Raw genomic sequence first — 25,661 nt, 5'->3', positions numbered from 1 at the left:
CTGGAATTGACGGGCATCTTTCCATTCATTTCAGCAGGTTTAAAGATCGCCTTCATTATTTGTGACAATTATTTGTCATGTTTCCCTGTGCCCTGTACTTCACACAACAATACATATTTTTGCTTCTATGATTTAAAGAGGCTCAGATATTAATGGAAAGCACCGTCTTCTCAAGCTAAACCTACTCTTGACACTGCAGTATCTGCAGTCTGCTTTTGAACTCAGGGCTTCATCAGTGACCCAGGTGGAAAGGATGCAGTTGCCTGAAGGAGTAACTTTTAGAAGACACCAGAAGTGTTGGAGGAGGGCTGGAATAACTCAGCAGAGTACCTCAGATTTTGTTAGGATGAGAATTTGTCTTCCACTGGCAAATAGCCTAGTCTCAGGGCAGAGCATTTGCTCTTCGCCATTTGACTGTGCTCCTGGCACAAGGCTGGGTGACCAAATGTCTCCCCTGAGACAGCTGAGGGTCCCTCCCCAGGCTCTGGACCCCACTCATGTTTTTTTGTGCGGTGACTATATTGAGCTTGTAAGATTTTGTCTGATCCTCCTCCTACTGCTACAAAAAGGGTGGGTGGGTTGTTATCCCTCCTGCCAAAATCTTTGTCCAAAATCAACAAAGCCACATACGTGTTCTGGTTCAAGTACTCATGCAAACACATTTATGCAACTGTTTGTGGGATTTGACTTTCAAATAAAATTCCATGAGCAAAGCTTCAATACAGCTGCTTTCAAAAAACAAATGAGAAGATCCATATATATCACCGAAGTGTATTTAACTGTGAATTTGTTACAATATTCTCCAAACATTTTTTCCGTATTGGTCCAACTGTAAGGTTTGGACTGTTTCCACCTTCAGCGTAAAGTTGCTGTGATGTGTGGAGTTTATCCCTGTAGCCTAATACCATGAAAAGAGTGGAAATAAGGAAAGTTATACAAAGCAAACACTGTCGGCATCTGAATAATTACATCAGATGTTCGATGATCAGGAGATTAAATTTTGTTTGTTTTAAAAAAGACAGCTGACAAGCAGAGAAAATTAAGTTGGCAGGACTTAAAACCAGTTTGGGGTAATTCCGTTGTCTCAAGTAAACTCAATTGCATTTGTGTTTTTAATTAATTAAACTTGGATAGCCAGTGCCAAAGCAACACTCACTGTAACAGCATAGGTGAGGATCTCCAAGTTTTTTGTAGAAAACCCTGAATTCAAGGGGAAAAAATCAATCAAGACCAAAAAATAAGTTCTTCCCTGGGGCTTCATATGTAAGGTCTAAAGCTTTCTACAGTGGTGAAGTGCTGGTTTTAACTGCACACCGGGACAAGCTGCCGTTTAAAATAAGGTTTCTGTCAAGCCATTATCCTGTCATAAGTTGTAACAATTTCCATATTTTATTAAAAAATAAAGAAAACAGATGAAATATTTATTGTTAGAGGGAGCGTGCTTGTGCCACCAGCAAGAGGACTTCATCACGGCCCTTGGCTTCGGAGTTTCTGTCCTGCACCTGCGCAGCTCTGGCCCTGCCAAGATAAACACTCTCCAAGACAGGGGCTACGTCATCGTTTTTAATCTCTGTGAAGTGCCAGGTGAAGTTATGGAGCAGTATAGCGGTTAATGTATAAAAAGACTCTGCTGTGCTCTCTTGGACTGAATTTCCGCTCCAGGGAGTTTGCATTGCAAGTAAATAGCAAGGAGCCACAGGGCTATCCAGTAGCGCTCCGGGCTCACACTCTTTAATGTACTTATTCTGGCCATGCTGCTTTGGGGTAGGGCAGTGCTATTAGCCCCATTTTATAAATCCAGCATGCCACTGAGGCCTGCAGGACACAGAATATTAGTTGTACTGGTAACTGAATTCCCACGGGAGCCTAGATGCTTGTATTAGACTTTTATGACATGACTTACAGCCACAGTTCCTGGGAATTTTTGAATGAACTGAAATGAGGCATTTTCATTCCTGTCTTGTGTTCTCTAACCATCTGGCTTGCCTCACTTTTTAAATGCATTGCTGGAGACAGGGCAAATGGAGAGTCCTCAGCATCTCAACAACACATTTCCATATTAAAACAAAAAACCAAACCAAACACCAAAACCCAGAAAAAAATGACGAGAAACCTCCTTTCTGTTGCTTCCTCCCATTCCTGCAACATTCCCAAGTAGTCACCATGAAAAGGAGATCCCTCACTACCTTATTGTACATGTACTTGGCCAGGTTCTACCGTTTAAACAGCAATATCCATGTTTCTTCATCAAAAATGGGCCCATATTTTCAGTTTCTCAAAGAAAGAAACCTGATACGTTTTTCACTGCAAGTACATGGGATCCCAACAAAGTTTATGAAGTTCTGACTGGCCGTGACATCTCCAGTACTGAAGACCGTCGAAAAATCAGAAGGCAGTAAGTGGGTCTGCAGAAGTGTTAACGTGGCCAATTTCGGGATCTTACTTTTGAACACAAGGATTATCTTTTGTATTGAAGCATATTTATTAGCGATGAAAAACCATCTTTTGTAGAATGCAAGAGCTAATGTTCCAGCTTTCCAGATTATTCTGAAATACAAGAGCAACACAGACACTGTTAATAATGCAATCAAAGCAATTTAAATCCTTTTAAAACATCCACAAAGGATCCTTTGATAACAAGCAACTTTCATCAGCCTCAAAGACTAGGCAGTTTAGTATCTACTGTTTATTAAGTTTATACATAGACAGTGGTAATTCCACTTTCGGCTGGAGAAGAGCAGCAGTAAATTATAAGACATTTATAAGCACTAGTGTTAGACTTGCGGGTTTTAAATGAGAAATGTATTTATATTAATATAGCTCTAAATGGGGTTATTCAGTGTTTAAAGGCGCAATTTGTTTTCCATTAGTACCCTGACTGGACACAAAGCAATCCTGTAAACTTTAAAGGCTTTAGTCTTCTTTTTTTTACAAAAAAGAAGGAAATTGCTACAAGTGCACACTGTACAATGGGCTGTGAGAGTCTGTTTAGTTCAGTTGTGCTGCATATTTTTTGATCTTGCTTTTAGTCCCTGCTTTTGTCCTCCTTTTCATTGTGTGCCCCTGTAAGAGAGCTTACATGTAGAAAGCAGAGATGGGCAAAAAAATCAGAAGTGGTTTTGGATTTAGGCTGGGGTGGTTAGGATCTCTTTTAGCAGCATCTTCCCTGAGTTTGAATGAGGAGGGAGGCGTGTGATTTTGGGACATCTCTAGCTGAAATTTCCATCCATCCCAGGGCTGGTAGGAATTGCTTTGATAGGCCTCAGCCCCTTGGGAAAAGAAAGTTTTACTTTTGGTGTGCCAGCAGTCTTACGAACTATCTGCTAGCCCATTCTGGCTCCGATGCTGCTCCCTATTGTCCAGCTTCAGCGTAGAGACCAAGGGTTGCCTCGTGTTCGAATGCTTTCTTCCATGAGTTTGGTGTGATTTTTGTTGTTCTGGACTAAAGCAGGCTAGAGGAGGAGAGAAGCAGACAAATAAATTGGGAAGGGAAGGTGAGTTCTTGTCTTGGGTCGTTGAGCATGAGCAGGAAAAGAACAATTAATTTTTCCTACATCCACTTTGGGGTTTCCAGGTGTTTAGGAGGGGTTTTTGGTTTGTTTGGGTTTTGGGTGTTTTTTTTAGGCAGCAGAATTACATTGCATTTGGATCTTACTCAGTTCTAATCCAGGATGATTTAATGCCAAGGAGAGCAGAGATCCAGAGGCCAAGTCCAAATTTTCCCGTGCAGCCGCATGGTGCATGTCTTCTTGGCGATTCTTTGAAATATCTTCTCTTGGGATTCCAGTACGTTGGAAAATAAAATGCTACATAACAGGTAGTACCTAAGGGCAATCATTGGCCACACCAGTCATGACCAAAAAGCCAAAAAGATGTTCCTGGCTTTTGTAGACTTGAAAAATGAGATTTCAACTGAGCTCATCCTTTCCCACAGACCCCCGCAGGAGGAAGCCTCACCAGCTGATTGCAAGTGTTGGATTAGTAGCCCTTCAAAACGAGGGCTTCTGCCCAGAAAGAGAAGTATAACTTTCCATAGCAGTCTCACTTAGACACTTGCAGTTTACACTGAATGAAACAATATCAGAGAAGACTGGTTTTCAGCCAAGAGTCATCACCTGGTTTTGTAGCTCGCCACTAACCCATCAAAACCCACAGGCATATTGCAAAAGTGAAAGAGAAGGGTCTCTCTGCAGACCACAGTTTCTCTCCAAAATTGCTAAGGTGCTATTTTGAGCCAAGAAAAAAAATGCTAGGTATTTAAATGGGAAATTAAGACAAAAAAATCTTCACAAGGCACAAAGAGGTTTTTATCTAACTGAAATATTAGATCTTTTTTCCCCTTTTACTTGAAAGTCAGGGATTTTATCATCAGCAGCTGGCTTCATTACCTTGTTTTGTGTTTTTCACTTCATCACTGGTGTGTCTTGATCAGTATGAAACTTTATTAATAGGACTATTTTTCCTAGGCATGTGTGTAGATCTTTTTCAGAACCTTACCAGAGTATCTGTCGGGGAACAAATTTGGCCATAGGCTTTGAATGACAATGGTGTTATCTGTACGCAGGCGTAACTATTTTGGTATGTTCTGTGTGCTCGGTGCTCTTTAAAGTAGTATTTCAATACATAAGCTATGGACTAAAGGGCAAAATGAGTCAGGAGAATTTAGAATAAACTTTATTTATCTTTATTTATCTTATCAATGTTTATGATGGCATTTTATATAATGCCTTTTCTATATTAATCTGTGTCGTTACTCTGTTAGGAAGATAAAGAATTCACTTGCATGTGCACATTATTTGCCAGTGATATTTTCTAAATAAAGAGTTTGGCATCAGCGAGAAGTGAGTGCTTTCTTAGGGCTTTGACCTACCCAGCTTTTCAGCCCCGTTTTGGGTGACTTTGCAGGTGTTAAACAGGATTGCACTGAAGCAGGAGGGTCTGACTACCAAAGATATCGCTCTCAGAGCTGTTTTAGTTACACTTCATCATCATAAGCATATGGTTTCACTTCCAAGTGTTTAACATTTCCATTTCCTCAGGAAATCATTCTTTCTGTTTTTTAAACTTTTGAAACTGGATGGATATTTTTACTGGCAGACGGACCGAGAGCAACACGACAATTAGCCCCAGCCCAAGGGAGCCCCTGGCTGCGGTACCCGCCTGGCTCTCCATCCCCTCCCCTCCCGCACCAGCTCCAGAGCACGGCTCGGGGTGCTTCAGCCAGGTCTCCGGGGTGCAGCACGCTGTTAAAACACTTCTGCTTCTTTTGCTATAATAAAACTATCCACTCCGTTTCTCTGCTTTAGCTGAGAGAGGTGTTTTTCTTTCTTAGTCCACTCCAGGGCCCATGCATCCCAAGAATTAGTTGAGAGCAGACTCCTTTAGCTGACTTAGTGAGGCCAATGGCAACATCAGGGCCTAAAAAAATATTTTGTGTCATCTACAAGGAATGAAAGCAGTTGCATCATGTATTTATTGTCTGTATTGGTATATCCAGCACTTAAACGAACATGACTGAGGAGTGGATGGCTCCAGGGAACTGCTCTGGCTCTTGTGTTTTCAGAGATTATTTCTGGTATTTCCTTTTTCCTCATTACGAACGGGTCACCCTTCTCACGTGTTGGCCAAGTTTTCTACCGTAAGAGGAAGTCTGTGCTCATGTCTTCTTTATGTTTCATTTATCCACATATGTAATAGTGTTTAGCTGCTTGTTTTCTTTTCCTGCTATGCAGTAAAGTACAGTTATTGGATGTGCAATTTGCACGCTTACTTAGCTGATATCACCAGCCCTGTATTTAGAAAAGCATCCTCTACTACAGTGCGTGTCACCATATCATAACAACTTTGATAAACTAACTGCATTTTGTACAACAAGCATTGTCACTGTGCATCAAACAGCACTGTATGAGACAAAATATAGGGCAAACTCGCTGATTAATGTATTTGTTCCTTTGTGCTTTATTCTGTTACAAATTCAGACAGTCTCATTTTTACACTGCTTTTTTAACATGAGGAAGCTTGCTATGGGTTTCAGCTTCTGGAGGGATTGAGTCCTGCCATCAGACAGGCTGTGTGCTACCCATAGTCAGGGTGTATATTGTATTCACACCCTCAGAAGAGTTAATTAGTCAGGGTAGCAGAAAACAGCATCAGACAGATGTAATTCAACTTCCAAACCTCCCAGGAGAGCTCACCTGAGCTGCTCGGCCTCTGGCTTCATGCCGGCTTCTGGGACATTGTGAGTTGCTGTTTTGATCCACTCAGGCTCTTTCCTAACTCCTTTGCTTACCTTAGCACCATGCGTGTCTACACATCCCTTCAGCAATTACCTTCTTGCTCAAAAAGCTACTTGGTCAAGCAGCACAACCTCGTACCACTCTCCAGGACATCCCCGAGGCTGCTCAGCGTCCAAGCGAACCCGTGGCTTTCTCGCCATACGTGTCTGTGTCGTGATGTTCCACACTGGAGGCTCCAGCTCATGCAAAGAAACCAGTGCCACGGGCTTGCGGCTGATAGTTGGATAGACTGGAGGTCAAGTTAGGATTTACACAGTGATTTTACACAGCCATACCTGCCCACAGGCACAGCACTGGGCAAGCACCCTCCTTCCTCTTACAAGAGGCAACCTTGGGTGCTCCTGCCCATCTGGCACCCAGCTACAGGTCAGCAAGTCCAACATCTTGTATGGCATTCTCCGTTCAGGTAGGATGTCCTGGTTTTGCAGAACATGGTCCCCAGGACACAACCTGTGATGAGCGAGCCCTTCGGCTGCGTGCCTCCATGGCAAAGGCGAGCTCCATCGCAGCCGTGTGCCTGCAGATTTTCTCCTTGGAGTGGATGAAGCTGAAGGGTGCAGGGAGCCAAAGCAAAAGGGGAATAAAAGACATCTCAGGAGCGGTTCCAGGCCTGAGAGAGAAGTAACCAAGGCGCTGACAACTTGTGTGGGTTTCCTATGTCTGTTTGCAGTGCTATGTTATGTGTTTAGAAGCTGGTTGTTTCCATAATAACAGCAAGTGCCATATGGCAGCGAGGAGGGTGGTGAGAGGAACGCTCAAGGAAACACAGTATGTTGTTTGACATGTGTGTGCTTCTAGAGGAATAACGTGTCTTGAGCAAGTACTGCTGCTCCAAACAGGCTGGGGGATTTGCTGCTCTTGCCAGAAAAATATCCAAAGCCCTCGGCATTTGTACTGGTGCAATGCCAGTTAATGACGCCTACCCTTCTCCCATGTTTTGCTGCGGCTAGTCCCTGTGATGGGTAAAGGACCTTTTGCTTTGTGGGGAGTGATGGTTCTGGATGCACCAGCGCAGGGGAATGGCATTTAAACGTGGCATTTAAGGGGAAATACAGTTCTGTAAAGGAGTGCTGTGTGAAACTGAAACCAGCTAGATGCCATATGCTCCATCCGTTCGTGAATGCTCAGCGAGTAAATAGCAGAAATTTTGAAACCTTTGAAAATACCTAGTTTGCAATAATTGTTTAGTAGAGAGTGGGTTGAGCATTTTCAGAGATCAGGGGCACTTTAGTGCATATCTAGGAAGCATCCAGGAAGGTCTCCACAAATTCCAGCTTTTCCTGCCCTTTAATATATGACTCATATTCCAAGGGCTTGTAATTTGCTCCCCACATTCCCACAAATACCACCAGTCTGAGCGGTACCTTTGCAGAGTGCATATATTTCCACCACAGAAAAATGTGAAATTATTTTTTCATAATAGCAGAATGGCTTTTGTGGGACTTTTACTAACATCATCTCTATAAAATTGAGCCTCTCTTGTTTGAGTCTTAAAGCCATTAATTATATTTGTATTTGGATACCTGAAATGTGGTGGCGGGGAAAAGGCAGCAGCTCTGATTTGGGGTCATCATTCTGCAATCACTTGTAATGCTTTAAGCTCCTAACCAACCCAAAAGGCAAAGCTCCTCTCATTTTCATGCTTCTCTTCTTCTCCTTATTGCCTCTAGAGAGAGATTACTGCAGCATATGTGAAAAGCATTTTTGGAAGACTTCTCTTTCGGCAGTTCTGTGAAACTCGACCCGAGCTTGAGTGCTGCATTAGGTTCCTCGACTCGGTGGTAAGTCAATTCTTGTGATACTTCGGCATGCTTCGCAGGGCTCTCCTGACAGAGGAGACTCCCCTGACCCCAAGAAATCGCTGTTTTGTGATTTGTGTCTAACGCACCTGAGCAAGCAGCGGGCAGAGCTGACCTCCCCAGCATCCCAGCATCATTGGTGGCAGAGGGGCAGCGCTACACATGGGGTTGGTACCGGCCTTGGGGAGCGCGAGCTGTCAGAGCGGGATAAGGACGGGCGCCCCGGCATGGGGCTGGTGTAGCCTCCCTTCATGTCAGTGCCCAAGCAGCTGAACTGCTGTGAGTAATGTCTTTTGATGTGAGTGAAGCCTGCAGTGCTGGGAAGCACTGGGACGAAAGGGAAGATGATGAATGGACTGACAAGAGAGGACGAGGAGTATGATAATACTAATATCTATCTCTTACCAAGCCTTTTTATCGGTAGACTTCAGGGTGATTTCCAAAGGGCATCCTGATTGTTATCCTGGTTTTTCAAATAGGAAAACAGAGCCACAGGGTATAGAAGGGACTTGGTTGAGGTCACCGAGAAACAAATCTGCTCCATTTTCCACCTCAGTGAGCTATCACTTAACCCAGCCACTGAGCAACACACCACCGCCCCGGGGGGGCCTGACGCTGTTTCCCACTTGGCCGTGTGTAGTCCCAGCAGGAGAAGCTATTCTCAGTAGAAAAGTCTCTCAGTGGCTTTCTTGCTGGGAGCCTGCGGAAAGGTAGGGTTTTGATCAGCCAAAAGGCTACATTTTACCAGAGAGGAAGATGAACTTGTCACTGCTGAGTGTGTGTCCAGTGGGGCTTCACTCTCTGGCTAACACAGGTAGTCAAAAGCAAAATGATGCATACCAACAGGAATACAACTTTTTTGTTGGTACCATGATGAAGCTATTCTGAAGTATAGGGAGATGTGAGGATTGCACTGAAGTTGTAAAAGTAAGAGTCTGGGAGAGGGCATGTGGTCACTTAAAGTTTATGCTAGTACTGCAGTATCTACAGCAAATCTACAGCATCACAGAAAGTGTTGAATAAAGTCCTATTCAAAGCAGTTTTAGCTGGTCACAACTTCTACCTGATATTCCTAGCACTGGTTGTGATTTTCCCTAGTGAAAGGTTTAGCCATCAAAGTACGTGAAACGGCTACATCTGACAAACACTCTGTGCAGCTGTGCTCAAAGTCAGAAGGCAGGAGGACATTTCAGGTACCCTGGATGTGTTTCTCCTGCCCCAAACCATCATCGTCTAGTGAGGTGTCTGCCACTGATGAAACACCACGCACCTGTCTGGGGGAAGGCATCCCTGCAGAAATGCCACGTAAGGTGTGACACTCCAGGAGAGAGGCAATGGCCGTCCCTCTAGGAAACTGCAGAGATCCTTTGGGAGACAGCCACAAAAGACTGCTTCCAAGTGGTTTTAATTTCAGACAGAAGAAACAAAGCTGTCCTCAGTTTGGAGAGGGCCAGCGAGGCTCTGTTCTTTTCTCATGCCTCCTTGCAACCTGCTCACGTTTTGGTTCCAGCAGCACCCAGGGGCTGCAGAGGACAAGCCCACATTGTGTGAGCCCTGCACACACCTGGCAGTAGGCGCTCAGGGCGTACCGGTTAAGGTGACAGCGGTAAGAACATCTGGGCAAAAGGAAACATTACCGTTCCCCCCCTTCCATGTGTGTGTTCCCCAGTGCCACCATCCCCGGAGCACCGCGTGATAACCTTGGCTGCGGCGCTGCCCGCAGCCTCTCCCAGCAGCTCTGGCCACGGGAATTGAGGGCACTGTGTCATCTCATGTTCCCAAAGCCCTGTGGAGCGGTGACAGGCAATGAAACTCCGTGTCCTCCCAGCATCAGTGCAGCACAGGCGACACCAGTCCTGTGAAAGCTTGTGGTGCGACTGGCTTTGTTTTAAAGCTCCCTCCCCGAGCAATCCCGGACTGATATCCCCAAATCCTTTTGCAAGGATGTGCTTTGCACCCACCCCCGGGTTGCTTTTGCAGACTGGAGCTACCCTGCATACTTTTACTGGGCCAGCGGTCTGTTCCGTTAGGCTCAGACTGGTGGTACAAGGATTTCATGAACAAAATACCTGGCTGTGTGGAGGTCTAAATATTTACCCTTTCTGCCTTCTTTTTAATGCTAATTAACAGCAGTCTCCTTTGTTTATTGATTTCAAATTCTGTAGAAGCTTGCTCTCCACCCATGAAAATCCTTGTATTAGGCAATGTTAAGGTCGAGCAACACAACCCACAGCCATTAAATTGGATTATTGCTACTGAAATTCGCCCAGCGGGGTCACACTGCGTTGAGTGAGTAGTGGGATTCAGGCCAAGTCCTACGTTAGGCAAAAAAGTCCTATAATAAGACCAGAAATTTGACTTTACAGCCCTATTCTGAGACCACCAGGAACCTGAAACTTTTTAGAGACCTCCTGCTGTAACAAGCCCCAAGCAGAAAAAGCCTCCACCGCCATTTTCTTTTGACTTACGTTTCTAACATGAGATGCAAAAGTTAGCTTTTATGTAATATCAAATAAAAAGAAAAAAAATAATAGAGGAAAATATTTAGCTTGTCATGAGAGACTCACAGAGCTTTTTGCTCATTGAGAGGTAGGACCACCTCTGTTTTACAGAGCTAAGTGACTTTACCAGGTCACACAGTGAGTCATTGGCAGAAGCCAGTAATTGATGCCTCCCAATTTTTAACACAGGTTTTTAACCAGTGCACTCAACTGCCTGCAAGGAAAGCAGCAATCGAGGCTCCTGGGAGGAAACCAGAAGCTGAGTCAGACACTCAGCAACGTCCATTCCCATACTTATGCGAGACTAAGTTTTGCAAGCTCGCTCACCCACCTTTGCTTCCAAAAAGACTGGTAAAATCAACCAGACCTTGAAGACCAGAATACGTAAAGAGAAAAAACGAAAATCCCCTCTTTGCTGGACATTTATTTCAGCTGTTGGGTGAAGTAACTAACCTGGTCTGATGTAGTCTCCTGCAACTCTAATTATAGCAGCATCTAAGGGTTTTTGTCTGTGCAGTTAAACAGTTGTTAGGCTGCTTTCTGAAGAAAACAGGATTTGTATCATTAAATTCTGCATCCATGTGGGTGTGTATCTGTCAGTTCCCTCTGAAACTTGTGAATACCTTGGCCAATTTCAACCAATAATTGAGTTTAAAGTGCTCAGAGGCATAAAGTTTCTGCATGTTTTCTGAGAACAGTGTTTGGGTAATTAGCCACAATTGTAAAACAGACTACAAAGATATGTGGTTTGTAAGCAGTAGGCCCCAACATTAAACGATAAAAGCAATAAAAATGAAGAGATACAGAGCTTTGCAGTGCGGCGCTGGTGGAAGTGTGGGTGTTTGGTTCCCACTGCTGCTGTGGGACCAGTAAACGGCCATCAGTGTGGCTGGCTATCTGGGAAATAGCAGGGACAGCAACCCCTTCTCCTTGCTGGTACGGTAAGGCTATAAGGACAGAGAGCCATTTCTTTTTACAGCTATTGTGCAAACAATTTCACGACAGAGGTCCTGACTTAACTATATAAAATACCTAGTACGAAGTACCAATGGCTGCAACTTGTGCCTCTGCATGCATTGCATGCTTATCTGTGTGCATGTGAACACAAAGATCTCCCATGAATAGTTCACCAAACCCTTATGACCAGTTCACCGAACCCTTATGTAGCCATTCAGATGAAGGAACTATGCGAACATAAACTATTATCATTAAATGGAGATGGTTGGTGATTAAATCAGCTCCCCTGTAAGCCCTTAACGAAGAATTCACGCACAGCCCCAAAGCACGTTTTGCTGCGCTCACAAATATTTTAGCGACATCATACAACTTTGTTGAAAGACAGCCATTAAAATAAAGTGTTAGGGGGTACGTTTCCTGTGCTGAAAGGCAGATCAGTGAGCAGGGAATCTGCTAGCAAGACGTGTTTCCTTCCCTGCAGCCCATGCCTCCAGCAGCACAAGGCAGCAGTTCAGCGGGAACCTCTTGCCCCTGTCCCCTTCTCAACAGCACATCGCTGGGGTGCCGGCTCCTGACATTTCCCTCTCCTCTGCTGTGATTTTTGTGTGCCGTTATAACGAAGACTTTAGCTTCTGGACTCCCTTTCCTGCTTCATCTACTCACATTCATTTTTTATTTTTTTTTTTTTTTTTCCAGGGGAGGGCTTTTAACATTTTAATGTGGACCAGATTTAGATTGACTGAAGGGAAGGAAAATGTGGCTAATTTTTTTTTTTTTTTCCAGGGGAGGGCTTTTAACATTTTAATGTGGACCAGATTTAGATTGACTGAAGGAGAACGTGGCTAATTCTGGTCAAAGAGAAAATAACCTGACACTATTTTCTCTCTAACCTGTACGATGTTACTTCTTTGCACTCAAGTCACACAGAAATACATCCTCTGGAGGAAAATAGCCCTGTTGCCTCTCCAGCTTGTTTCTGCTTGTGGTGTCTGGGCACAGGGTGAGAGGCACGGTCTCCTTGGGTGGACTTTTCAACTGAGCACTTCACTAGACGTTACACTTCTCTGGGGTAAAAGGATGCACAAGCATCCATTTAATGCCATTTGTAAAAACCCTGTCTTGCTGTTAGGGAGATTTTATGTGGTTAAAAGGCCCTTACATGGTATATAAACCATCTGTGTATGTGTGTCTTAAAGCTGTTCAAGGCTTTTTCCATCAGAAATGCCAGTTTGTTGATATCAACAAACTCATTAACTCAAAATGTGTTTTTAAACACTCAAAAGGGCTCTTTTTGCCCTGCGTTTAAATATGAAAAATGTGGCTTCCAGTTCACTTTTCATTTAGAAATGCAAGTTATTATGAATCCCAGCTGTTTGGGTTTTGCCATCCAATTTTCAGTCACAGATTTTAAATCTCCAGCGGAGGCAAGTGCAGGGGCTGTCACTGGAGCACAGAGCAACAATGGGGCAGAGCCTGGAACCAGAGGAAGGAGCAGGAGTTGGAGCACAGAGAGATGCTGGGGATAACAGAGGAGGGAGCTGAGAAAGCAGAGCTGTAAAATTGGGACTGAAACATTAGTAGCCTCCTGCAGATGCTCAGAAGGTGACTCCATTGCTCCAGACTTCTACCGAGATACCAAAGCTGCTCTGGTGGAAGCATCTGTTCCCAACTCCATCTCCTGACGGATATGAGGGACCAACTCCTGTGACCATTCCACACTCCCACAGGCAACCAGCAGCTACCTGCCATGGGAGAGAGCCCTCCCAGATCTTCAGAGAGATCCCTTTGGCTCCATTTTTCAATTTTCATATATTTTTAAGCCATACAGTTTCAGGAACTCAAAGAATATTAAGATGAAAATCAAACACTAACTAAAACGATGTGTCAGAATTAAGGTTGCTGACGCGAGCCCTTGCTGGCTCCCTGTGCCATTGCCCCAGCGATGCTCTCCATTGCTCACAGGCACCCTCCAGCCCCCAAACCTCTTGCTCAGCCATCCCTGAGCCCACAGCCCCATCCCACAGCCAGCCACAGGCTGGACATTGATCCTTTTCCCAGTGGAAATGTGTTTTCCCATCTGATCTCGCTCAGCCCGTCCCGAGGGCAGCTGCTCCAAAGGAAAGGATACTTCGCACCTCCGTGCCCCCATTCGGCCAGAGTTGCTTCTGGGGAAACCGGAGCCACCGAAGCAACTACTACCTCCGAAACAGCAGCCAAAAGAAAAGTTAGCAACAAACGGTGGCCAGCCCACATCCTCTCACCATTTGGACTGAAGGATCCACGCCTGCCCGCAGAAAGAGCCTTCCCCGCAGCTCGTCCCATGCAGTCAGGGTGATCGTAAATCCTCCCCTCGTTTATGAGCTATGAATAAGGCCCTGTCTGACCTAACTAGAGCATGGAGAAGCTGCTAGACTTCAGAGCAGGAGCCTTGAGAACACATGCCTGGATTCATCAAAGGAATAATGGAAAATATTTTGTTCCGCATGGATTTTAAGTAATGATGTTATTTCTAGCAATTAAGGATTTGCAAACCATAGCTGTGCTTTTGAGTGTTGTGGAAGAAGGGGATGTATCTTGTGATTTAAGCACAAGATTGAGAGTTGAGGACATTGGTATGCTTCCCAGGCATGCGGTAGAGTGAGCGTGGGGAAGTCACTCTGTCTCTCTACATGGGTAATTCTTCCTGCAATAACAGGCTGAAAATGTACCAGCTTCTGTTGCAGAATAGCTTGAAAGTGGCACTGAAGAGAGAAATAGTAATGAACTTAGAAACAAAATGAAACGGGCTTCTAGTACTTGAGCTACAGTGAAATCAACACTGTTCACACTTTGGAGCTTGTGGTTCCTTCTCACATCCTCACTTGTCTGTCACTTCCTACCTTCACCACCACAGTGTCACATTTTCTGAGGATGTCAAATGCAAGTATACTTAAACTTCCCATTTATTCCTTCTCAACTATCTTGAGATAGAATTAGATACTCTGTGTATGTGTGTGTGTGTGTGCATTTAGCTCTGCATACACTGGATCCCATTAGGAATTGCATTTCAAAACACTGATCCAATTCCTCCTAAACTTCTGTCTTCTTTTGGTCTATCCTGATTTGCTTCTGGTACAATTCGAATGGGATGTAAATGTAATAGGGCATCTGTGGCAAAAAGGACACTAAGTTTTTTTACATGTCCCTGGTGCACCTCAAATGGCAGATGATGACTTTGAATCAGATTTTATTTACTAGGAAGCCAATATATTACCAGGATCCAGAGTCTAAAAGCAAATGAAGTAGAGAGAAATGGTCATTATTGGTTAAATTGTCAATAGCATTGAATGAAGGACTCGGAAAGTCTCCTAGATGCTTCCATGCTGAGGCAATGCCAAGGAGTTTGCCTTTCTTTGCAGCCTTCTGCACAGACAGTTACATTTAAGTACAATTATTTTCTTTTATTAAAATACATTATTTCTGTTTTCTTTTATATGTAAAACATCTAGTTTGTCTGTGAACCTAACCATAAACCATAAGGTCTAAATAAGATGCAACTTTCATCTGTAAAAAAATTGTTCTTCTGTTACTCTTGCCATTGCTGTATCCCCTAGCAAGGAGTCATGGAGAAAAATGCTGTTAAGATGCTGTAAACATTCGAGAGTGCTTTAAGAGCTGAAATGACCCATGCTCAGATACCATCTAAAAGGACAGGAAATTAGATGAAAGATTTTTTTAAACCCTTGTATTAGGTTTTATGAGAACATAATCAGTTCATCCCCAAAATGGTCACTAAAAGAGAAGTACTGCACTGGTGAATTTTAGCTTTTGGTGTATTTTTCATCAGCAATACAGGTTTCTCTGTTATTTGTGGTCATTGTAATTTCTCAAACCAAATCAGATCATAATTCTAGATTGTTCAAGCAACCTGCTATGTATGTGTATAAATGTGTAGCTTCAGACTTAAGCTGCAATAGCTACATCAGCACTGGCCAGATAGATGGGAAATATCATTATTACTACATTGTGGTTTTCATGTCATTTCTAGGTCTGCTTAGCTAGGATATCCATTACAGCCTGCCTTCGGATTTATTGCATTAAGCTCGGAGCAGTACATACATCTTCCAATGGGCAATAGTTCTGAAATTTGTTCTTGCAAGTGTTTGCCAGTTCAGTCTGATTTACTGTCCTTTTTTTTTTTTTTGACTTCCTCCTCATTTATCATCACAGACAGCTTGTATTGGACCAGGTTACTTAATTGGTTTGGCAGGATTTTCTGGGATCCTTTTTTTAATATAAACAGTCATGAAAGCTGTTAGGCTGTCGTCTTTTTTTTCGGGAAAATATTTTGCTCCTAAGGCTAAAGCTTTGTATCCTGAGCAGTGCCAAGTGGGAATGTCTCTAAGCACTTGTCGTTGTCATTTAGCCACTGGGGTCCCATGCGGCGCGGGTTTCTTCGAGTGCCTGCCATGGATCCAAAACTTTAACTGAAGTGATTAAGGTCTCGGTGGTGGACAAGTAATGCTGCTTTTGTTTCTTATGTAAACGTTGTCCTGAAACTCATCAAAATCAGTAATGGTTCAATAGATAGAATAGTCAGAATTTTAAAATGTAGATAGACTTTGTGTGGGGGAATGCGTTGCTCTCTTTTTTAATGCACCAGGGAAGTCAAAGAGAATTTTGCTTATAGTGTTGTATTCCTCTAAATGATCTCTCTTGTTTTATCTTGGTCGTAAGAAATCTGCCTGATAAATTGGCTCTTAGATCTGCCTTCCGGAGCGACTGAGTCAAGGATCAGTAAAAGTGATGGGCAAGTCTCTCTGCTTTGCAGAAGTATTGTTAGACCACAGGGAAGACGTAAATAAGTAAGAAGGACACATTCAACCAAAAAAGTCTACTGAAGGAGTTCACTTGGTGCTTGAAATACCACTGTGGCAAGAATTAATGAACACTCACTTTCTCTGCTACTCAGAGAAATAATTTTACCTTCTGTGTCCACCTTCCCTTTCAGCAAAACCAAATAAAGTTGCCATCTCTTGTCGCTGAATGCTTTCTGAAAGCTGGCTTGGCAAGGCTATAAAATATAAATTAATTAAATTGCATTGGTGTTAACTAAGAGACATCATCTCAGAAAATGCACCACTAGGGTTTGGTCAAAATATAGTGGAAAGTTTTTAATAAGATTCTGTGTACGGGTTTTACTTCCATCAGAAAATGGTATTTGTCCTTCAGATTTTTCAGACACAGTGTTCCGTTAAGGCCACATCCAAAATCAAGTTATAATGGTGAAATATGAGTGCAAATATTGACCTTTTTGTTTATATCTGTTCCAGGCAGAATATGAAATTGCTCCAGATGAAAAGCTGGGAGAGAAAGGAAAGGAAATCGTGATGAAATACCTCACCCCAGAGGTAAGGGGCAGCCAAAGGGACATTACTGAAGGAATGCTGCAAGGCACACCTTTGCTAAACAAGGTTGTTACGGGCTTTTTAAACCAGACTTCTAAAATTTATGGTGGCAATCTCCAGTGAATAAACCTGCAAGTCTTACACAAACAGTTGGAGAGAAAAAAATTATAATCCAACCCAGAAATTGACTTCTAAGGATGAACTTGAGCTTACCAGGGGCTTAATTCATCTATGGATGAGCAGGGAGCTTCTCTGGTCTCTTTTTGGTGTGCAAAGCTCTACCTCTGTGGTGTAATGCAGAACATCTCAGCTGTTATCAACAGATGCCACAATTATTTCCTATCCAGCTCAAAAGACGTGGTGGCATTTCATATACTGTTGTCTAGAAAGCACCAGCAAAAGTGGTCTTTGGTAACAGACACTGTATTTTGGTACAAAAATTCCCGCTCCTCCCCCAGCACCATTTACCCCAGGGTAGCCAGGGATGTGCAGGACTGACATGGGATAGCGTGGTTTGAGATGCTATCACCCATTCTCATTTCCACCGCTGTCGGTTCCCGAGTGTTGCATGTTGGGGCTGTTGGAAGGAAAGGAGCTCATGGTGGTGGCTGTGTCCACGGGGTGGCACTCCAAACAGAACTACAAATCTGCTGCGGGAATTTTGGACAGGCTGCACTGGGACTAACTCTTTTTTTGGGGTGGGTGTTGCGATCATTTGCTGACCGCATTTAGCCTTTGCAACGAAAGTCACTGCCAGTAAACAACAAACATCCAACTTCAAACATGAGAACAATCCTAGGATTTTTCCTAAGTTGCTTTCATAAGAGTAATCAAGACGTACAATTGCTGCTTCAACTGTTTTACAAGAGAAATACATTTGACTTTCAGGAGAATTAATTGCATTTTTGGCAGATGTCTTTCTAGAGCGTTTAAATGGTACAATATGTTTTGGAGGTGCAAGGGCATAGCAGACCACTTTTTTTCCAGTCAGTCATTTTCCTCCAATAAATTTCAATGCATACTTTCAGTTATCTCAGAGTGCATTTTGGGATCTGGTTTCATTTACCGAGCCTGGCTAGTTTCATGTGCAGCCATTGAGCACTGCCAGTATGAGTTCCTGCTGCCCGTTCATTAGGGGCATGAAGTTCCACTGCTTTTTAAATCCACCAAAATGACCATTTGTCTTAAAATTTCTGTCAACAGAGGAACGAGGGACAAATACTGAGGGAAAATATTTCCCACTGCTCCAGTTCCCATCTGGAAATGGAGAAAGCTGTTTTGCTGACAGCAGAGCTAGTAAAGTGAGAGAAAGGTAGTACTGCTTCGTTTCAGGCAGTCTTGGTGCAGGTTTCCAGGTGCCAAATCCCTTCGCTGCTGTCCCATGGCACTCCTGCCATCCGTACTGCAGCAGAAGCACGTGGAATAGTTTAGTGAGGTAAGTGAATGTGCAGCAAAGACCAATCTGAGAGCAGTTGCTTCTTCATCAAGAAAAAATGGTGATGTTACAGGAAGGGAAATTAGTGGGACTCCAGAGCTGGAGTTTCCATTCTCTGCCATGCTCTGCACTTCATATTAGACCTATGTACCTGATTTCTCAGGGGCACAGGATATTTACAGTCTGTTCTGAAACTTTTCTGGTATTTGCAAGTTACCTTAACATCTTTGGGCAGAAGGAAACACAAAGATAGGCTCCTTCACTTGTAATCTAAAACTGCCTCCCTGGTGGTGGTGCATTAACATCTACATTGGTCTTGCTGCACTTTTTTTTCTTAATGTGAAGCTTCTGCTTCATCCCAGAGGGATGATTAGGCCCTGTGTAGCAGAAAATACTTCCTAGAGAAAGTTGACTGTGCCATAGCAATGGGTTGAATACTAGATTTTTCTAATAGTTCTCCCACAGAACAAATAATTAAAAAACTAGAGCAAGGCCTGGATTAATTTGATTTCTTTTTAAATACCTAACTAAGGTACTCAGGTTAGGAGTTCAGATGGCCTACTGTGCTTTCCTGTCAAGAAAGAGAAATCTGAATCTCCAACGGTCACATTTTGAGCCATTAGAAGTCAGTGATTCGAAACCAGGTTAGATGCTTGCCGTCAAAAGGGGTGAATCTGGATCCAAACGTCCCAACGGAATGTCATCCTGGCCAGCAAAGAAACCTTTTCATTAGGAGCTGCAGTTCTCGATTTAGTTCCCAGTCCGTTGAAAGATACAAATTGCCACTGGTTCCAAAGTCTGCTGCTTTCAGAGGATTGCTTCTTTTAAGTAGGTGCGTGTCTGTGCTTCAAAGAGCCTGATTGTCTTGATATAAAAATAGTGTGACATACAGCTTGACTGATAGAATGAAATTATAGGTTTGGTTCTTGGACAGATAATTCAGTCTTACAATGTGAGGAGTATTTTTCTCCGAGTGCAGGATCAGAAGCAAAATGAAAACAAAAAGTAGACTTTATGCTCTTTAATATTTATAAATGATTTTTAGTTCTCGCTTAGATTTTTAAATGTCATACATATTTAACATACAATGTGTCAGTATATCATCATTCTAAAGCGCATTCATTTGCATGGGGAACATGCACTTTATTTAATAAAACATATACTACTTGCACAGCAGAAAGGAAAAGAAAAGATTTTCCCAGATGAATAGACATCACACCAGTACTTACAGCCTGATGTGACTCACGCAGCCACTGTCTACAAGATGGTGCTACACCGCACATTTAGCAGACTCCCACATGAACTCCCACATGGAGACCTCTCTATGAGAACATTCAGCACCAGCCCCGAGGCCACTAAACAAGCTCAGCACTTGCCAAGATGGTCGAGGCGGGGACGCACTTTTTCAAGTAATCACAATTCAGGCTTTTTGCAGCTTTGACATCCTGAACAGCCCCTACGTGCTCGCTGGGGAAGTTGAGAAGAGGTCTAGAAGCCTTTTGTTGTGGTTGATGCCAGGGATGGCATGAGTGGGTCAGGCTTCCACCATCTCCCTGGCCTACAGGCAACAGCGATGACAAATTCTGAATGTGTCGTGGCACCTGGAAGGGAAAATGGGTGGTTTAGGCCTCTCAAAAAAGTAGCATGTAGGAACAACCTCCCTAGGGATGTGGTAGAGTCCTCACTGCTGGAGGTTTTCAGGCTGCTATTGGACAGAGTGCTAGATAATCTCATCTAGGCTCCCTTTCCTGTGAAAGGTTGGACCAGATGATCTTTAAAGGTCCCCTTCCAACCTGAGCTGTTCTATGATTCTATGTACTCAGGTCTTCACCTAAGGAAGACATTAGTATTCCCTCTCTCCAAAGTTTCTTGAAACATTCGCATCCAACAGGCCATTCGGAACTATTTGATGGGAGGGAAATGTAAGGAGTACCTGTGATCTTCATGCCGAGGATGCCAAAATACAAGCATTTGCATGGCTTCCTTAGCAGCTTCACTTGAGTGGTGAGCAGGAGAGTGAAAACCCACAGAAGAGGTGTCCCGTAGTTGAAGACAATCCCCGACCTTGAATTTGACATCCTGAACAGCCCCTACGTGCTCGCTGGGGAAGTTGAGAAGAGGTCTAGAAGCCTTTTGTTGTGGTTGATGCCAGGGATGGCATGAGTGGGTCAGGCTTCCACCATCTCCCTGGCCTACAGGCAACAGCGATGACAAATTCTGAATGTGTCGTGGCACCTGGAAGGGAAAACAGGTGGTTTAGGCCTCTCAAAAAAGTAGCATGTAGGAACAACCTCCCTAGGGATGTGGTAGAGTCCTCACTGCTGGAGGTTTTCAGGCTGCTATTGGACAGAGTGCTAGATAATCTCATCTAGGCTCCCTTTCCTGTGAAAGGTTGGACCAGATGATCTTTAAAGGTCCCTTCCAACCTGAGCTGTTCTATGATTCTATGTACTCAGGTCTTCACCTAAGGAAGACATTAGTATTCCCTCTCTCTAAAGTTTCTTGAAACATTCACATCCAACAGGCCATTCCGAACTATTTGATGGGAGGGAAATGTAAGGAGTACCTGTGATCTTCATGCCGAGGATGCCAAAATACAAGCATTTGCATGGCTTCCTTAGCAGCTTCACTTGAGTGGTGAGCAGGAGAGTGAAAACCCACAGAAGAGGTGTCCCGTAGTTGAAGACAATCCCCGACCTTGAAACATGCTCTGAAGAATTGTTAACCTGCGTCTCCAAGGAGGTCCGACTGTGCGGTGGCTACCCCTCAGAGGCTACACAGGGACAAGCACTGGTGAGAGGGCCTTGTCGGTTAAGAGAAAGAGACGCAACGAGGCCAGTGCCACTTCAGTACTGCGATCTGAAGGGTACTCCATTTGCAGGCTGCCTTTGCTTAACAGGAGCAACGCAATGGTTGCCACATTGGCAAGACCGATGTTTCTTGACTAGAGTCTTGCTTCTTCAAGAGAGGCTTTAACAGTTTCCATGAAGAAGGCACTTAAAGCTGCCTTCTTGACTTAATAAGCCCGTAAGGCAAAAGTCCAACCCACAGGAAGTCTAAAATTTCTGAGGTTGTGAAATATGATGGTAAAACTGCTAAAATGAATTGGTCACAAATATTTCTTTCCTGGCTTTTCCTAATCTCAGCAGTTGAGTGGGAATGTTTCGTTTTTAGGTTCCAGTTCTGTCTGTAAATGGAAAAGCCCTCAGTGCTTCATGGAACAGTTGAGCTAAACTGAACCCAGGCTGGCTTCATTGCCTGGCTGCTTCTTGTACTGGAAGAGCAAAGAGAGATGTTTACCTTTGTACTGCTTTTAAATTAGAGTTTTGCATCTCCATGCAGCATTTTTGCCTTCCTACCTGACAGCTGCCATGCTTTACTCCACTAAATCACTAGCCCATTATTTTCTTTTTCACTGCAAATCACCTTGAGATACTTTGAGAGACACTATATAAAACTAAATTGATTTGAAATGGCTCTTAAGATAGTCTCCATGTGCTATTATAGTTTATATTTGGACTCAGCTGGGTACTAAAAATGTTACTGAATAGGATGTCTAATGTGTATGGTTATCCCCATTAATATACTTCACAAAATATGAAGAACAGCAACAGCATTAGTTTTCTTATCTGAATTCCTGTTCAGTCTCCTTTCCTCCAGGAAAAGCCCAGAATAAAGGCCGTGTTTGCAATTTCTTTCTTTGCTGCAAGAGGTTAGCTGGACACAGCAATAACCTCCTTACTCCAGTCTAAGGCTAGCAATGGGTATTTTGCTAAATGAAAATATGTCTTTGTTTTTATGAACAATTATAGGATAAGGAAGGGAGGGAAAAGTCCCATGAAACGGAAACTGGCTGGTCAGCAGTGCCTGGCCTTCCACTTGTCTGCTGGCTAAAATGTGCTCTTCTCTCAAATCAGTTCTTTATGGAGAAGAAAACATCTATGTAATATGGGTGAGGTGAAATTAAAATTATGTATGAGCCCTCCTGCTGGACAAAGCCATGCAACAGAGTCCAGGCTCCTGCTCACAAACACCCTCTCTCAGCGCTGTGCATTGCCAAAGAGTAGTTTTCTTTTTGCATACCGTTGCTCTAATCTTGATGACGAGGATCTTTGCCTTTGGTTGCTCTCTCCTTGAGACTTCTTTCCCACTTTCTATTTGCACCACCAAAATAAATGCAAACTTCAGCACTTGCGCTTCTGAGTCATCTTTGCTGATCACTAAAGACTCCCATCTCCCATAAGGAAAGTTTCGTGTATCGCTTTTTAATGATGCTGGCTGAATCCTGGAAGGGCAGGTCTACCGTACCAAGAATTGGATTCAAGTACTGAGACCTCTTCCTCTAACTGTTTAGTTTTACTAAATGCCTTCGAGGGAACATGTTATAATTAGTTTTTAGAATGGCCAAAAGAGAAGCTGAATGTCACTGTAAGGGAAGCTCTGAAAGAAAGAAACGTTAAGCTTCTGTAAAGCAATCTGCAGAGTTTAATACCAGACAGAGGCTTTGTGTTTTGAAAGGTGAGCCTTCAGGGACTGTTTTCTACATTGTTACCTTTCTCAGACAAATTCAGCTTATATCACTTATATCCAACGAGTCATCTCCGTCACCCTGTAAGCTTATTATCTTGCTGATAAAAGGCCAATACAGTATCGATTTTCAGTGGCTATAGTGGATGGTCCCTTAAGGCTTGGTCCAAGAGTTATCTCTGCAGCTAGTTTTCAGGTTTTTCTAAACCCTATGCATTTCATTAATGGCCCAGTTGAAGTAAGCAATGAATGAAGTGTCTGTCTGAACACAGTGTGTTACATGGATTCAGGATGGGCGAGAATTATTTACTTGCTCAAAGCGTTATTCATTGTGTCCTTTGGGTTCCTATTAGGACACTTTTCAGGATGCTAAATACTTAAGTAGAAATCCTGGCCTTACTTAAGCCAAGGAGAGTTTGCTGTTTAATTAATTGCCCTGGGACTTAACCCTTTGACTCAATGGATTTCTCATCTCCCCTTTCTATTGACTTCACTGCTCTGCAGGCACCATTTTAGCCAGAGATGGTATGCTTTGCAGCAAGCATAATCGATACGTAATCCAGTCTCCAGAGAAATCAATTCATAATTCTTGTTGTTGTTCCAGAGACAGCACGATCGATATCTCTGCTGATCACTATGTCTTAGTCCAGGAAAGTACCTTCTCAGCGTACTTTCTGCATAAGTTCATCTTTCCAAAGTTCAATTCTGGGAAAATATCTGAGCAGCAGAACGGCAACCTTGTTACTCAAATTAATGCTTTCTAATCAGGATTTATTTTAATAAGCATTCTTCTATCACTGGGACCAGGCTGTAATATAGTGTGGCAGAGGAATCTAAAAAAAATCAGTGTTGCCTTGATTAGGAGTCCCTTTGCTGTGGTCTCAGACTAAAAGGCATTTTCTCACGGTTTGCTCAAGTTCTATTTCCTCATCCTTTACCCACTGTTTGTAATACAAATGTTAGTTAACTAAACACTTACTGAGGATTTTCTGTCTCTTGCAATGGTGCCAAACTGCATGAGAGCCTATGGAAACAACCTGGAGCCTGCTCTGTCCCAGTGATGCTGTCCCAGCATAGGTCCTTGGGCAGTCCTGTGTCCTCTCCTTTAGACTTAAGGAGGGCTGCAACTGCAATGCATTTGTTCAGACTAGTTGAAGGTTTGGGCCGCCGTCATTAACTACACTGGTTTTATGTTAAGCAGTGCTATTAGCTGAAGCTCTGCTTTTCATTCCTTGTTTTTCTGGAGAGATCACACTCCCGAGTTCACATGCTTCTCAACTGTTTGTCATTTGTGGTCAGGAAAATCATTGGGATGACTTGGTCAGTGGGCAAAAGCCTTCTAGCTTCCCTGTGTTTGCTGGAATTACTCTGACTTGACCCTTTGGAAAACGGAAACTTGCTTCAGCTAATTGATGTTAACCGCACATGTAAACCTGGCTCACATCTGTCTGCTGAGGCAGGGCAGGCCCCCCAGGCTGCTTTGACTCCTCTCGGAGACTAGCCAGGGCATCTGAAAGGGCTGAGGACACTGTGCAAATAAAGAGCCGTCTGCTCAGGATTATCCGAAAACAGGAAGGATGTACTTGTCTGCCCTCGGCTAATGAATATGCTCATCATAGTTTCCTCCCCTCATTTTCAGGGGGTCATCTTTTCCCTATCCCCTCTGCATACCCCTCGTCACTTATACTCAGTTCGTATGGATTATCCTATGTCCAGGGAAGTTAGTTCTAACCCTTTAAGGTTCCTTCAGCTTTCCCAGAAACAGCTGCTTCTGCCTGAAAATTTTGCCCACATGGGAAAAAAGGAATTAGCCTTTTCCAGCTGTCCGAAAAAGTGGCTTGCAAAACATCCAGAAACCTGCAGGAGATGGCTTTTGTGCATTTGCACAGAATGACATTAAAATAGACCTCTGTTGAGCCCAGCCTCTTACACTCCCAACACACATATTGCAGCCTTGGTTGTCCAAACACAGGGAGGCATCTGGGTAGGAGAGATGAGGTCCCTCTTTCTGCCCACTGACCACAGGGAACCCAGGGAGACTTTGATGTCTCGGTTTTCAGATAATTAAAGTGCAATGAAGTGAATTCCACGCTAGGTGTAATGCAGAATACACTGAATTACGTTGTATGGTGTATCCATGCAGGTTTCTGTGCACAACTTCTCAATGCTACGAGAGCCCTTTGAACACTTGACCTCCACAGCCCTTCTAGCCACCCACTGCAACTTGCAGCCACTTTCCTAGTTGGTTCAGCTTTGGATTTCTAAAGCCAGAAGCGTAATGGGTCAACAAACGTCTCTCTGAGCTCAGGATGCATTGTGCTAAACTCAGAAGCAGTAACAGGCAACCGTATGCTTGATCCCAACAAAGAAGAGAATGAAGAGGTACATGATGAAAATGGAAGTTAAACATACCCTATTTCATATCTGATTCCCTTGTAATAGGAAATTAGGATTCTGGAAATACATCCAGAGACTTCAGTAGCTGAGTAGCCTCACAAGAATGGGCCAGGCGAATTCAGATGAGATGCCTGAGGCTGACACCTTTGGCTGGGATGGTGCAACTAGAAGAATCACTAAGCTAATAATGTTAGAGCATGTTATTTTAACTTGGAACCAGGAATCACAGCATTATCATAAGGAATGTTTTAAATTTCACAGAAAACAAATATATTTCAATTCATTAAAATAGGACTAGATAAGTGTAAAAAATAAGAAAATAAGAAGATTTTAAAAAGAAAAGTTTTGATTACAAGTGGATT

At 43.4% G+C, this 25,661-nt stretch overlaps 1 protein-coding gene across 1 annotated transcript in view; it reads left to right on the top strand.

Annotated features, from left to right (window-relative positions):
* Positions 1–7,966: 7,966 nt before the first annotated feature.
* Positions 7,967–25,661, top strand: part of LOC104163771 (G protein-coupled receptor kinase 5-like) — a gene marked incomplete at both ends in the record, with an annotated part of 37,231 nt that continues 19,536 nt past the window's right edge. The window contains 3 exon segments of the mRNA XM_009702888.1: positions 7,967–7,997; positions 7,999–8,077; positions 16,866–16,943. Coding sequence (XP_009701190.1) covers positions 7,967–7,997; positions 7,999–8,077; positions 16,866–16,943 — 188 coding nt within the window.

The sequence above is a fragment of the Cariama cristata genome, unplaced genomic scaffold, assembly GCF_000690535.1.
Source record: "Cariama cristata isolate BGI_N322 unplaced genomic scaffold, ASM69053v1 scaffold20490, whole genome shotgun sequence".
In the NCBI taxonomy this organism is placed as follows: Eukaryota; Metazoa; Chordata; class Aves; order Cariamiformes; family Cariamidae; genus Cariama; species Cariama cristata.
This window is presented reverse-complemented; position numbering and strand designations above follow the sequence as displayed.